The sequence below is a fragment of the Scyliorhinus torazame genome, chromosome 21 (genome assembly GCF_047496885.1).
Source record: "Scyliorhinus torazame isolate Kashiwa2021f chromosome 21, sScyTor2.1, whole genome shotgun sequence".
Classification (NCBI taxonomy): Eukaryota; Metazoa; Chordata; class Chondrichthyes; order Carcharhiniformes; family Scyliorhinidae; genus Scyliorhinus; species Scyliorhinus torazame.
Genome location: NC_092727.1, coordinates 107,541,353 through 107,556,312, shown reverse-complemented (window position 1 = coordinate 107,556,312; position 14,960 = coordinate 107,541,353). Strand labels below are relative to the sequence as shown.

Genomic DNA, 14,960 nt, shown 5'->3' with positions numbered 1-14,960 from the left:
CGAATAATGGATCAAAGGGGGACTGTAGCTGAACCAAATTGCATGGTGGGAAATTTGGTCATGTAATGTAATAGTCAGACTCAAGGTAAAAATAGAAGCGCACAGGCATTAAAACCACAGGTGTACAGACACTAGTGTGGTAAAGCACAGAAGGGTCATAAGCGAAAGATGGTAACTTCGTAATGAGAAGCGACGTTGAAATGAGACGACTGCAGGCATTTGCAGACCCCGAGCAAGACCTTGACCTGACCTTTCTGGTTGCAAAGGCTATTAAGGTGGAAATCTGCTTCGGGAACATGGAACAGATGTGTCCTGCTTACCAGACTTTTGAAAGAATGACCTCAGCCACATATGTCATCGAACATGCTAGAAGGGGAAGAAATCATATCAAGGCACAGAAGATCGCAACTACAGGAGTGAAAATCCTGGGAACAACCATCGCAGAAGATGATCTTGAGTCAGCGACTCGAAGACCAGTGAGGTGCCCCCAGAGACCAGCCTGGCCAGCTGTTTTGCTTTGGTGATATTTGAATTTGATTCGTGGGTAACGGTTATCAGTTCATTGAATTAAAGAGTCTATGTGACATTGATTGAGTTGAAGAGCCGGTGTGACAAAAAAGTCTGTGTGATATTTATAGAGTTTAAAGTCTGTACGACATAAGTAAATAGCTGTTCAGTGAATATGATCAGTTTTATGTAGTTTGTGTGATGTATCAGTTGTGAACCCTCGCAGGGTGGGGGGAGGTCAACACATGTTGGGGAACAGATCTCAAAATGAATAGTGTTGGACCCTTTTAGTGGCTTGCATTCAGCAGCTCATTGCAAATTGGCCCAGTTCGTAGACCAGTTCTGGTTAGTGAGATGTTGCTCAAGCTTTGAAGTTACTGCAGAGAAAATCCAAGAGATTGATACCTAATACTGAAAAATGATAATGCGTGAAATAGCTTTCCAAGTATGTTAGAGTAGGAGGAAACCCTGGATTTACTTATGAGGCAGATGGATATTGTGTGGGTAAGAATGCTATAGGCTCCTTTCAGACAGATGAACTAGGATGAGCCAAGTAGTTTCTTTCTGGTCCATTTTCACCGTGATCTAGTAATCGGTCATTTTTATACTTTATGTTTCTTCCTCCCACAAGTCCCGACAGATGTGCTGTTCAGTGAATTGGACACTCTGAATTCTCCCTCAGTGTACCCGATATGGTGCCGGAGTGTGGCGACTAGGAGATTTTCACAATAACCTAAATGCAGTGTTATTGTAAGCATACTTGTGACACTAATAAATATTCTTATTATCTTTTGCTGCAGGGTTTTTTTTTTTGCCTTTGTCCAATTTTTCACTAATGCCAAGGCCATTGAGGCCAATTGTAACACACAGATGAGCTGGTGCAGCACAGGGCTGGGCCTTCCCTAGATAAATTCCCTCAACTATTAATTGCTTCAACTTTTGAAGTATGTATTTAAGTCGGGAAAATGCTTTTATTTCTAAAGTATTCCCTTTTCACTTTCTTAAATCTTTAAATTTTTTGGGACAATTTGAAAAAGATTAATAAACTTAAAACTGGTTAAAATTAGCGTAAATTGTATCTCTGGATGAAAAATGGTCTCGTAAATTGAAGTACACTAGAACCTAATGAAAAGTAGTGACATGGGAATGTCACTTTAAGAAATATTTGTCTGCTCAACTGGCTGCAGTGATGTCAATGTGTGGGCGGAGCTGGGCTCTTGCTCTGCTTTTTAGTTTCGCTTTGAGGAAAAGCTTGGATGCGTCTGTGTTTTTTAATTTTGTTTTAGTGTTGGAGCTGCAGCCAGCCAAAGAAGGTGTAATTTTGATCTCTCTGCTATCTAAAGACTATCTCTAGATCATTTGGTCAATTCAGAGTGATAACTGCTCTCAGTAGAGAATTTAAACCTGATGTGTTTCTGTAAAGAGGGTTCTTTTTGTCTTATGGATGTTGCAAGGAAAGATTAAGAGTTACTTAGAGAGTACTGTATTCTTTGGGGGATTTATTGGTGTTGGTAGTTGTTAAGATGTTTGCTGTGGGTTTATAAAGTGTTAACCGGTTTCATAAATAAACATTGTTTTAATTTAAAAGTACTGTAGATTTATGATGCATCACATCTGCAGAGTAGGCCCGTGTGTTTCCCCATAACCACAATCTAACCAAAGTTGTGGGTCAGTGATACACTTTGGGGCTCTCTAAACCCTGGCCCATAACACTAGGAAAAAAATTGAGATCTGTAAGTAATGAATCAGGCTTAGTCCCACCGGATCAAGCTATCATCATCATTGGAGTTTGATGGGACTGTTTCTTAGAACATGTTTCTTAAAACAAGATTTAAGAATTGAATATCAATTTTAAGTTAGCAATCAGGTTTATGAACAGAAAGAAGAGAAAAGACCAACCAAAGCTCACCGAATCCATTAAGCAGAACACTTCATGCACTACCCTTGCCAACCTCTAGTAATGCTAACTCTTGCGAGAAAACAAAACCATCGGTGACCAGTTTGTGGAAAACCTCTTGTGAAATTCCGCATTGACTCCAGAAGATCTCAAAGTCCTGGCTTTTTCAGGAAGTTTGGTTGACTGAAAGTATTCCAATACAATGTTAACTCCCTCTTAAAACACCACAACCTAAATGCGATCTTCATCTGTAGCTTGGGATTGATCCCAAGTCTTAAGCTGGCCTTATCCTACACTCTGTCGATTTTTCAGCCTCCATACCTGGTACCATTTTGCTTCGAGATTGTTTCCTTCCTTCTCACCTACTCTTTTCAGTTTGGCTGTTGCCCTGCACTCAGCTTGTTAGTTCAATGTCTCTAATAAATTAAGTGAATCTAGTCCTCAGGGACTGATGATAAAGGGGAAGAAGGAAGTCCAATGTTAATCATTGACAAATGCTAATGTCACCAACTCTTCCATCATTAGCAACCAAGCAGAACAGCTGCGGCTCTTACCTGCCGCGGAGGATGTGGCTCCTGATAGCTAGGCAGGATCTTGAGGATGACACTTCCGCTGGCATTCTGCAGCATTTCCTGCAGGACCTTTGGATCATTTCCGACCTCTTTTCCATTTACCTCCTTGATGATGTCGCCCACATGAAGCAGGCCCTGCTGGTCGATCATACCTCCATGGAGAATTCGAGCTATCACCAGCTCACTGTTTTCAACCCTGAATGTCACACCCTGGAAAGGACGATTACAATTCGTTACTGACTGGCAGCCACTTGTTCTAGAACAATCACTTTTTTAGTTATGGAATGAGAAAGATTTGTTACTGAATTTAGGATTACAATTGGACAATGCAACATCTGAAATTCAGAAACACGCCACAGCATCAAACATGATGGGGATTAGGGGTTATGGGGAGAAGGCAGGAGAATGGGGATGAGAAAATATCAGCCATGATTGAATGGCGGAGCAGACTCGATGGGCCGAGTGGCCTAATTCTGCTCCTATGTCTTATGGTCTTATGATTATTTTTCTCAGCTCCATTCAATGAATAAGGTTGACACAAGAGTCTGTTCAATTTTGATGATTTCATGCACCTCTTACATGCTATTAGCATTTAACTTGTCCCAGGAGACTTTATAGGTTCAAGGGAGAGTATCTTCACCACCGGACCTTAACTAATCTCTGTGCGATTGCCTCAATGATTACAGAAGTTTGCCACTATTACAAAAAGCAACATTCCATGTGTAACCACAAAGCAAAGGATGAAATGGAGTACAATAACTCAGAGACAACATGGTGCTCATTGGGAATGTAAATACTACAGCACGGTAAAAGTGAATAATGTTAAGGTGGAGGCGAGTTAAACTGCATTCCTGCTTTTTCTGGTTCTGGTGAAAGAGGACACGATCCAGGGAGGACTAACCCGTCATAACGTTAGCTTGCAGGTTCAGCAAGTGATTAGGAAGGCAAATGAAACATTTCCTTTATTGCAAGGGGAATGGAATATAAAAACAGGTAAGTTTTACTGCTGCTGGACAGGGCCTTGATGAGATCACATCAGGAACATAATGTGCAGTTTTGGTCTCCTTATTTGAATAATTGTGATGGAAGCAGTTCAGAGAAGGTTCACTTGACTCATTCCTGGGATGAGGAGCTCATCTAATGAAGAAAGGTTGAACAGGTTGGACCTGTATGCCCGCTGGAGTTTAGAAGAATGAGAGATGATCTTATTGAAACATATAAGATCCTGAGGGGACTTGGGAGGGTGGATACTGAGTGGATCATTCCTCTCATGGGCGAGACTAGAACTAGGGTGCACAGTTTAAAACTATAAAGTCTCTCTTTTAAGAAGAAGGTGAGGAAAAGAAAATTTGTTGATAGGGTCATTAGTCTGTGAAATTATTTTCCCAGACACCAATGGAGGCTGGGTCATTGAATTTATTCAATGCTGAGTTAAATCGATTTTTGATGGACAAGGGAGTCAAGGGTTAAGGGGGACAGAAAAGAAAGTGGAATTGTGACTACAATCAGATCAGCCATGATTTATCGAATGGCGGAGCAGGCTCGAAGGGCCAAATGACCTTCTCCAGCTCCTAAATCCTGGGTGGGATTCTCCAATAATGGGGCTGTGTCCCCACGCCAGTGCGAAAACGGGCGCGAATCACTCCGGACTTTTTTCTAGAAAGTCCGGAGTGATTCCCCATTTTTAAGGGGGCTAGCAGGGCCCCAGAGTGCTCCACACAGCTCCGTCTGCCGATACGGGCCCTACACTTCCGGTTGCGGGTCCGCAAATGCGTGCGGCGGCCGCCTGCGGCGCCGGCCCCATGCGACATGGTGGACCCACACCGTGGACCGGTGTCAAAGAAATAGGCCCCCCCCGCGATCGGATCCAACACCCCATTCTCTGTCCCCGCGCCGAGCGCGGAGGCATGGAGAACCCTGGACCCTATGTTCCTAAATGTGATGCCATTCTCCAAGTAGTTTATTTTCCCATAGAGGGGATGGCAGGGAAGGTAGTGCAATGTTCCTCCTGCAGAATGTTTGAGGTGAGGGACGCCGACAGTGTCCCTGCTGATTTCATCTGTGGGAAGTGCAGCCATCTCCAGCTCCTCAGAAACCGCGTTAGGGAACTGGAGCTGGAGCTGGATGAACTTTCGATCATTCGGGAGGCAGAGGTGGTCATAGATAGAAGCTTCAGGGATATAGTTACTCCGAAGAATGAAGATAGATGGGTGACGGTGAGAGGGGCTGGGAGGAAGCAGTCAGTACAGGGATCCCCTGTGGTCACTCCCCTTAGTAACAGGTATACTGCTTTGGATACTGTTGGGGGGGGGTACTTACCAGAGGTAAGCCATGGGGTGCAGGTCCCTGGCACAGAGTCTGTCCCTGTTGCTCAGAAGGGAAGGGGGAAGGAGTCGAGAATTAGTCATTGGAGACTCCATAGTTAGGGGGATAGATAGGAAATTCTGTGGGAATGAGAGAGACTCGCGGTTGGTGTGTTGCCTCCCAGGTGCCAGGGTGCGTGATGTCTCGGATCGTGTTTTCGGGATCCTTAAGAGGGAGAAGGAGCAGCCCCAAGTCGTGGTCCACATAGGTACCAATGACATAGGTAGGAAAAGGGATAGGGATGTAAGGCAGGAATTCAGGGAGCTAGGGTGGAAACTTAGATCTAGGACAAACAGAGTTATTATCTCTGGGTTGTTACCCGTGCCACGTGATAGAGAGACGAGGAATAGGGAAAGAGAGGAGTTGAACACGTGCCTACAGGGATGGTGCAGGAAGGAGGGTTTCAGATTTCTGGATAATTGGGGCTCATTCTGGGGTCGGTGGGAACTCTACAAATGGGATGGTCTACACCTGGATCAGAGGGGTACCAATATTCTGGGGGGGAAATTTGCTAATGCTCTTCAGGAGGGTTTAAACTAGTTCAGCAGGGGCTTGGGAACCTGAATTGTAGCTCCAGTATACAGGAGGTTGAGAGTAGTGAGGTCATAAGTAAGGTTTCAAAGTTGCAAGAGTGTACCGGCAGGCAGGAAGGTGGTTTAAAGTGTGTCTTCTTCAATGCCAGGAGCATCCGGAATAAGGTGGGTGAACTTGCGGCATGGGTTGGTACCTGGGACTTCGATGTTGTGGCCATTTCGGAGACATGGATAGAGCAGGGACAGGAATGGTTGTTGCAGGTGCCGGGGTTTAGATATTTCAGTTAGCTCAGGGAAGGTGGTAAAAGAGGGGGAGGAGTGGCATTGTTAGTCAAGGACAGTATTATGGTGGCAGAAAGGACGTTTGATGAGGCCTCGTCTACTGAGGTAGTATGGGCTGAGGTTAGAAACAGGAAAGGAGAGGTCACTCTGTTAGGAGTTTTCTATAGGCCTCCGAAAAGTTCCAGAGATGTAGTGGAAAGGATTGCAAAGATGATTCTGGATAGGAGCGAAAGCACCAGGGTAGTTGTTATGGGGGACTTTAACTTTTCAAATATTGACTATCGTTTGAGTACTTTAGATGGGTCTGTTTTTGTCCAATGTGTGCAGGAGAGTTTCCTGACACAGTATGTAGATAGGCCAACGAGAGGCGAGGCCGTATTGGATTTGGTACTGGGTAATGAACCAGGACAGTTGTTAGATTTGGAGGTAGGTGAGCACTTTGGTGATAGTGACCACAATTCGATTAAGTTTACTTTAGTGATGGAAAGGGATAGGTATATACCGCAGGGCAAGAGTTATATCTGGGGAAAAGGCAATTATGATGCGATGAGGCAAGACTTAGGATGCATCGGATGGAGAGGAAAACTGCAGGGAATGGGCACAATGGAAATGTGGAGCTTGTTCAAGGAACAGCTACTGCGTGTCCTTGATAAGTCTGTATCTTTCAGGCAGGGAGGAAGTGGTTGAGCAAGGGAACCGTGGTTTACTAAAGCAGTTGAAACACTTGTCAAGAGGAAGAAGGAGGCTTATGTAAAGATGAGACATAAAGGTTCAGTTAGAGCGCTCGAGAGTTACAAGTTCGCTAGGAAGGACCTAAAGAGAGAGCTAAGAAGATCCAAGAGGGGACATGAGAAGTCTTTGGCAGGTAGGATCAAGGATAACCCTAAAGCTTTCTATAGATATGTCAGGAATAAAAGAATGACTAGGGTAAGAGTAGGGCCAGTCAAGGACAGTAGTGGGAAGTTGTGCTTGGAGTCCGAGGAGATAGGAGAGGTGCTAAATGAATATCTTTCGTCAGTATTCACACAGGAAAAATAAATATTGTCGAGGAGAATACTGAGATTCAGGTTACTAGACTAGAAGGGCTTGAGGTTCATAAGGAGGAGGTGTGAACAATTCTGGAAAGTGTGAAAATAGATAAGTCCCCTGGGCCGGATGGGATTTATCCTAGGATTCTCTGGGAAGCTAGGGAGGAAATTGCTGAGCCTTTGGCTTTGATCTTTAAGTCATCTTTGTCGACAGGAATAGTGCCAGAAGACTGGAGGATAGCAAATGTTGTCCCCTTGTTCAAGAAGGGGAGTTAGGACAACCCCGGTAACTATAGACCAGTGAGCCTTACTTCTGTTGTGGGCAAAATCTTGGAAAGGTTTATCAGAGATAGGGTGCATAATCATCTGGAAAGGAATAATTTGATTAGAGATAGTCACCACGGTTTCGTGAAGGGTAGGTCGTGCCTCACAAACCTTAGAGTTCTTTGACAAGGTGACCAAACAGGTGGATGAGGGTAAAGCAGTTGATGTGGTGTATATGGATTTCAGTAAAGCGTTTGATAAGGTTCCCCACGGTAGGCTACTGCAGAAAATACGGAAGCTTTGGATTCAGTCAGATTTAGCAGTTTAGATCAGATATTGGCTAGCTCGAAGAAGACAAAGGGTGGTGGTTTATGGGAAGTGTTCAGACTGGAGTCCAGTTACTAGTGGTGAACCACAAGGATCTGTTTTGGGGCCACTGCTGTTTGTCATTTTTATAAATGACCTGGAGGAGGGAGTAGAAGGATGGGTGAGTAAATTTGCAGATGACACTAAAGTCGGTGGAGTTGTGGGCAGTGCGGAAGGATGTTACAAGTTACAGAGGGACAGAGATAAGCTGCAGCGCTGGGCTGAGAGGTGGCAAATGGAGTTTAATGCAGAAAAGTGTGAGGTGAGTCATTTTGGAAGGAATAACAGGAAGACAGAGTACTGGGCTAATGGTAAGATTCTTGGCAGTGTGGATGAGCAGAGAGATCTCGGTGTCCATGTACCTAGATCCCTGAAAGTTGCCACTCAGGTTGAGAGGGTTGTTAAGAATGCGTACGGGGTGTTAGCTTTTATTGGTAGAGGGATTGAGTTTCGGAGCCACGAGGTCATGTTGCAGCTGTACAAAACTCTGGTGCGGCCGCATTTGGAGTATTGCGTGCAATTCTGGTCGCCGCATTACAGGAAGGATGTGGAAGCATTGGAAAGGGTGCAGAGGAGATTTACCAGAATGTTGCCTGGTATGGAGGGAAGATCTTATGAGGAAAAGCTGAGGGATTTGAGGCTGTTTTCGTCAGAGAGAAGAAGGTTAAGAGGTGACTTAATTGAGGCATACAAGATGATCAGAGGATTGGATAGGGTGGACAGTGAGAGCCTTTTTCCTCGGATGGTGATGTCTAGCACGAGGGGATATAGCTTTAAATTGAGGGGAGATAGATATAAGACAGATGTCAGAGGTAGGTTCTTTACTCAGAGAGTAGTAAGGGCGTGGAATGCCCTGCCTGCAACAGTATTGGACTCGCCAACACTAAGAGCATTCAATTGGTCATTGGATAGACATATGGATGATAAGGGAATAGTGTAGATGGGCTTTAGAGTGGTTTCACAGGTCGGCGCAACATCGAGGGCTGAAGGGCCTGTACTGCGCTGTAATGTTCTATGTTCTATAATATTGTGTCTTTGTTATATGTGATGCTTTCCATGAGAATCTTCTCAGCTCTGCTAGATTGCATGTTGCAGAACACGAGCATATTGTTCAGCCAGTATGCTGAGTGTTGTCTCTAAGTGTGCCAAGTTATGGGCAGGATAGGCAGGAAGGGGAAGGAAAAGAAATCGAGGAAGAATGAGAATGGAATAAGTCTGAAAAAGACAGCTGCATGTGGACAGGGAAAGAGACAGGCAGGTAGTTGGGAGCACCTTAGTAATTGTCATCTGGTTGATTTATGGAGAGAGGGTTGGTGGACACAGTGCAGCACTGTAAATTAGTTCAAACAGTGGCACACTAGATTCCAGAACTGCCAAGATTAAAGCACGACTGCAAACCTTTCATGTGCAATTTAATCTTCCAAGGCTCACCTTGTGGGGAAAAATCTGCATGAAACTATCTGAGGCTTGCATTATTCGGGGCTGGTTTAGCACAGTGGGCTAAATGGCTGGTTTGTGAGGCAGAACAAGGCAGCAGCGCGGGTTCAATTCCCGTACCGGCCTCCCCAAACAGGTGCCGGAATGTGCCGACTAGGGGCTTTTCACAGTAACTTCATTGAAGCCGACTTGTGACAATAAGCGATTATTATTATTATTATTACATAGAACAACAGAACATTCTTTTTCTGCATTTTTGCATTTCCCAGGACTTATTTTTAGTCCTTTCCATTAAATATTCAAGCAGCCTCAAGGATTGTTTGCCAATTCCACAAATGTCTCCAATTCTCTTTTATTGCTGTTATAACCTGCCTGCTTACCATTGGCTGGGGACTAATGACAATCCCACAATCCTGTGGGAGTATGAGCTTCCCCAATGAGGGGGGCGGAGAAATCATTAGCAGACTCCCTGTAGAAATAAAGCTGGCCAGTTTGGAACCAGCAGGAAGGAGTAAGCAGCAAGCGAAGTTGCTGCTGCTGTTGTATATATATTATTGTAAATAAATGTTATTTCTTTGTATCCTTGAAACTCGTGCTGGATTCTTCATGGCCCTCACAAAACTGGCAACGAGGATGGGATGTTATAACCTGCCTGCTTACCATTGGCTGGGGACTAATGACAATCCCACAATCCTGTGGGAGTATGAGCTTCCCCAATGAGGGGGGCGGAGAAATCATTAGCAGACTCCCTGTATAAATAAAGCTGGCCAGTTTGGAACCGGCAGGAAGGAGTAAGCAGCAAGCGAAGTTGCTGCTGCTGTTGTATATATATATTATTGTAAATAAATGTTATTTCTTTGTATCCTTGAAACTCATGCTGGATTCTTCGTGGCCCTCACAACAATTGCCAATCAGTGGAAATTTCCAGAAAATCGATAAAGATAGGCTGCGGGATTCTCTGTTGGCGGGATCCTCTGCTTAGCTGACAGCGCACTGACACCCGCGGGTTACCCGACAGCCCTTTGGCTGGCTGCTGGAACGGAGGATCCCGCTGCTGGAGGGATCGCGCCGCGCGCGGAAAACAGGGCTGGTGGGACGGAGAAGCCCGCCCAGGAATTTTACAGCAATAGATTCAAATTCTTACTCAGCGTGGAAGTGCCAATGTCAATCAAAACTTCAGGACTAAAGGACTTGAAAAGCTCCAAACCCCACAGATATGTGAATAGAAGGTTAAAGCAAGCTTTATCTTTTAGACAACACATTAGAGTTTTCAAGGATTATTCCCAGTTCCATTAATGCCTCAAATTCTCAGCTGTAGTCAAAGAAAGAGTTGACACAAAGTATTGTTCAATGTGATGATCCCAGTGCACCTATTACATGTTATTAGCATTTTAACTTGTCACAGGAGATAGGTTCACGTGACAGTATCTCCATTCTTTATAATGTCTATCACGAGACTATCCAACAAAATCAATTTTTTTGTGAATGTTAGCTAACAGGACCAATGAGTTATTTTGCATCTCAAAACTCCTGTCGTTAATTAGATTTTGAAGTAAAATGCCTGCAGGATGGTATTAACCATGACACAACTTCACAATGCAATTTTCTTTTACATTAAATTCCCAAACGACCACCTGCATGTGCAATTCTATGAAAACGTAACATACAAATTAGATATGAGTTGAAAAGACTATTTTCTGAGCAGTGAAACAGGTTTTTATAATCTTCACTTATCTGCCTTCATTTTGTTTTTATGCCACCATTCATCTTTGTTCACATCTTCATTTACCTTTCCTGGTTTCCTTTCAGCCATTTTCTTTCTCATTCTTTTCTGCCACCGTATCTGCAGTTGAATGATTTGTTTTCACAGGACAGAGAGCAGACGGGTGTCTGTCATGATGGTAGTTGAGGGATCAGTATTGGCCAGGACATTGGAGAGAGAATCATTGGCCTTTAATCATATCATGGGATCTTTTATGCCCAGCTGCAGTGCTGGAGACAACCTCTGGGGGGCTCTTAAAAATGCTCTCTGGCAGGATTCTCCGTTTGGGAGACAAAGGGCGCGTTTGAACGGCCACACTGCACCTGAAACGCAGCTCGCCGCGGCACAGTGTGGCCGATAGAAGCCGGGCGACCCCACTCCCGAGATCTATTTGGCTCGCAATGCCTCGCAAGATCCATTGCGATCTCACAGGACATTGCGTTGTAAATCCTGCCCATTGTGGGCGGGATCACATTTTGGCAAATCTGCATATTAAAGCGAGGTAGCTAGTCTCATTTTAATGTGCAGATTCTCGAGGTACCCGAAGCATTGGGATCTATCCCCTTTACATTGGAGGACTCAGACAAGCACTGTTTAGTATTGGTCTCCATTAACACTCCAATGTATAAAAGAAACATGACAATGTAAATGTTTAAGAAGGACTTCCGGTTGCGGTGATGCCCAGCTAAGCCGCACGTTTTGGCGGCTCCAGCTCAAACGGAGCTTCGGGCTCTTTTAAGAGCCCCAACGGGAAATTTTTTCACGACGAAACCCGGTGTGGGGTGAGTTAATAGGGAGTCCCCCCCAACGAAAGAGAAAAATATCAGCGGCGGCGGTGGCTACACCGCGAGGAATCCTCGACGATAGGGACAGAAGGGAAAAAGAAGCAAGATGGCGGCGGAGAAAGCCCAGGCGACATGGGGGCCCGATCAAGACGAATTCTTAAGACGGTGTGTGGAGCTACTTAAGAAGGAGGTGCTGACCCCGATGCTACAGGCAATTGAGGGGCTTAAGGAGGCACAAAGGACCCAGGAGACAGAGCTCCGCGTGGTGGAGCAGAAGGTGACGGATAATGAGGACGAGATCCTGGGCCTGGCGGTCAAAACACAGACGCACGAGGCGCTCCACAAAAAGTGCATTGAAAGCATTGAGGCCCTAGAAAACAGAGCACGAAGGAAGAACCTTCGGATCCTGGGTCTTCCTGAGGGAGTGGAAGGAGCGGACTGCGGGGCTTACGTGAGCACGATGCTAAGCTCGCTGATGGGAGCTGAGGCCCCTTCGGGCCCCTTAGAAGTGGAGGGGGCTCATCGGATCCCTGCGAGGAGACCAAAGGCGGGAGAACCTCCTAGGGCGACAATCGTGCGATTTCACCGCTTTAATGATAGAGAAGTGGTTCTGAGATGGGCCAAAAAGGTACGGAGTAGTAGATGGGAGAATGCAGTGGTACGGGTGTACCAGGATTGGAGTGCGGAGGTGGCGAGTAGGAGGGCGAGTTTTAATCGAGCCAAGGAGGTGTTACACAAGAAGAAGGTGAAGTTCGGGTTGCTGCAGCCGGCGCGACTATGGGTCACGTACCAGGAGAGACATCACTACTTCGAAACGGCGGAAGAAGCATGGACCTTTATTAAAGATGAGAAAGTGGATCGGAACTGAGGGACTGATATTAGAGGGAAATGTCACTGTCGATGTATATAGAGATGTAAATTGGGAAGGGGGGGGACACTAAGAAATGTGGGCGCCGGTGGGCGGCGAAAGATGAGACATAGGCGGAGGATGAGGAATGGGAGTGGGGCGGCAGAGGGAGCTGCGCCACAAGGGGTGGGTCAGCTACAGAGATGTTCCCGCGCCAGAAAGATAATGGCGGGAAGATAGGCGCAAGGTAGATGGGAGTTCCCCACACGGGGGGGTCAAGGAGTGAGCAGGAGAAGCCGGGGTCAGTTGAAGTCAGCTGACTTGCGGAAGTAATATGGGGGGAGCAATCATGCTAGAGGGGGATCTAGCGGGGGGGGGGGGGGGGAGGGGGGGGGGAGGATAACTGGTTTGCTGCTACAGAAATCAAAGAGGAACTGGCTAAAGGAAGGGTGGTCGGGGCTGGAATGCGCCACCTGGGGAACGAGTGGGAGCGCGGAATCGGGACGTGGGACTGGCCTAGAGAGGGTGATGGCTAGTCGACACGGGAAGGGGGCAGGTAGCCCCCTAGTGCAGCTGATCACGTGGACCGTGAGAGGCCTAAATGGACCGATTAAAAGGGCCCGAGTGTTCGCGCACTTGAAAGGACTGAGGGCAGACGTGGCTATGCTCCAGGAGACGCACCTGAAGGTGGCGGACCAAGTTAGGTTAAGGAAAGGATGGGTGGGACAGGTGTACCATCCAGGGCTGGATGCAAAGAATAGAGGGGTGGCCATACTGGTGGGGAAACGGGTATCATTCGAAGCAAGGAGCATTGTAGCAGATAGTGGAGGCAGATATGTAATGGTGGGTGGCAGGCTGGAGGGAATGGAGGTTGTGTTGGTTAACGTATATGCCCCGAATTGGGATGATGCGGGATTTATGAAGTAGATGCTGGGGCGTATACCGGACCTGGAGGTAGGAAACTTGATAATGGGGGGAGACTTCAACACCGTGCTGGACCCAGGGTTAGATAGATCCAGATCTAAGACCGGAAGAAGGCCGGCAGCGGCCAAGGTGCTTAAGGGGTTTATGGACCAAATGGGGGGAGTGGATCCATGGCGATTTCTTAGACCGAGGGCCAGGGAGTTCTCCTTCTTCTCCCATGTTCATAAGGTGTACTCCCGGATAGATTTTTTTGTTTTGGGAAGGTCGTTGATCTCGAGGGTGGAAGAAACTGAGTATTCAGACATAGCTATTTTGGATCATGCCCCACATTGGGTGGACCTGGAACTAGGAGAGGAGAGTGAGCAGCGTGCACTCTGGCGATTAGATGTGGGATTGTTGGCGGATGAGGGAGTCTGTGGAAGAGTGCGGGGATGTATCGAGAGATACCTGGAGGCCAATGACGATGGGGAGGTCCGAGTGGGAGTGGTATGGGAAGCACTAAAGGCGGTGGTCAGAGGAGAGCTGATCTCCATCAGGGCCCACAAAGGGAAAACAGAGGCCAAGGAAAGGGAAAGATTACTGGGGGAGATTTTAAGGGTGGACAGAGAATTTGCGGAGACCCCGGAGGAGGGACTGTACAGGGAGAGACGACGACTCCAGACGGAGTTCGACCTTCTGACCACCAGGAGGGCGGAGGTGCTGTGGAGGAAGGCACAGGAGATGAGGTATGAATATGGGGAAAAGGCTAGTCGCCTGTTGGCCCATCAGCTGCGAAAGAGGACAGCGGCGAGGGAGATAGGGGGAATTAGAGACGAAAAGGGAGCTACGATGCGGAGAGCAGGGAAGATAAACGGGGTGTTTAAGACCTTTTACGAAAGACTTTATAGGTCCCAACCCCCGGAGGGAAAAGAGGAGGTGCGGCAGTTTCTGGACCAATTAAGGTTCCCGAGGGTGGAGGAGCAGGAGGTGGAAGGCCTGGGGGCACCAATTGGGGTGGACGAGGTTACCAAGGGGCTGGGGAACATGCAGGCAGGGAAGGCTCCGGGACCAGATGGGTTCCCGGTGGAATTTTATAGAAAATATGTGGACCTGCTGGCCCCGCTGTTGGTGAGGACTTTTAACGAGGCCAGGGAAGGAGGGACTCTACCCCCGACAATGTCGGAGGCGACGATATCGCTAATTTTGAAGCGGGATAAAGATCCGCTGCAGTGCGGGTCCTATAGGCCTATTTCACTATTAAATGTGGACGCCAAATTGCTAGCAAAGGTGCTGGCATCGAGGATAGAGGACTGTGTCCCGGGGGTGGTGCACGAAGACCAGACAGGATTCGTAAAGGGGAGACAACTAAATGTCAACATGCGACGGCTATTAGGGGTGTTAATGATGCCCCCA

The 14,960-nt window shown here is 46.8% G+C and overlaps 1 protein-coding gene across 8 annotated transcripts in view; it reads right to left on the bottom strand.

The window, feature by feature from the left end:
• The window catches only part of LOC140398473 (MAGUK p55 subfamily member 2-like), an 841,369-nt gene that overhangs the window by 139,388 nt on the left and 687,021 nt on the right, over positions 1–14,960 (bottom strand). For all 8 annotated transcript variants that reach the window (XM_072487192.1, XM_072487190.1, XM_072487191.1 and 5 more), the window contains one exon: positions 2,959–3,186. In XM_072487192.1, the coding sequence (XP_072343293.1) occupies positions 2,959–3,186 (228 nt within the window). The remainder of the gene's footprint in view (positions 1–2,958; positions 3,187–14,960) is intronic.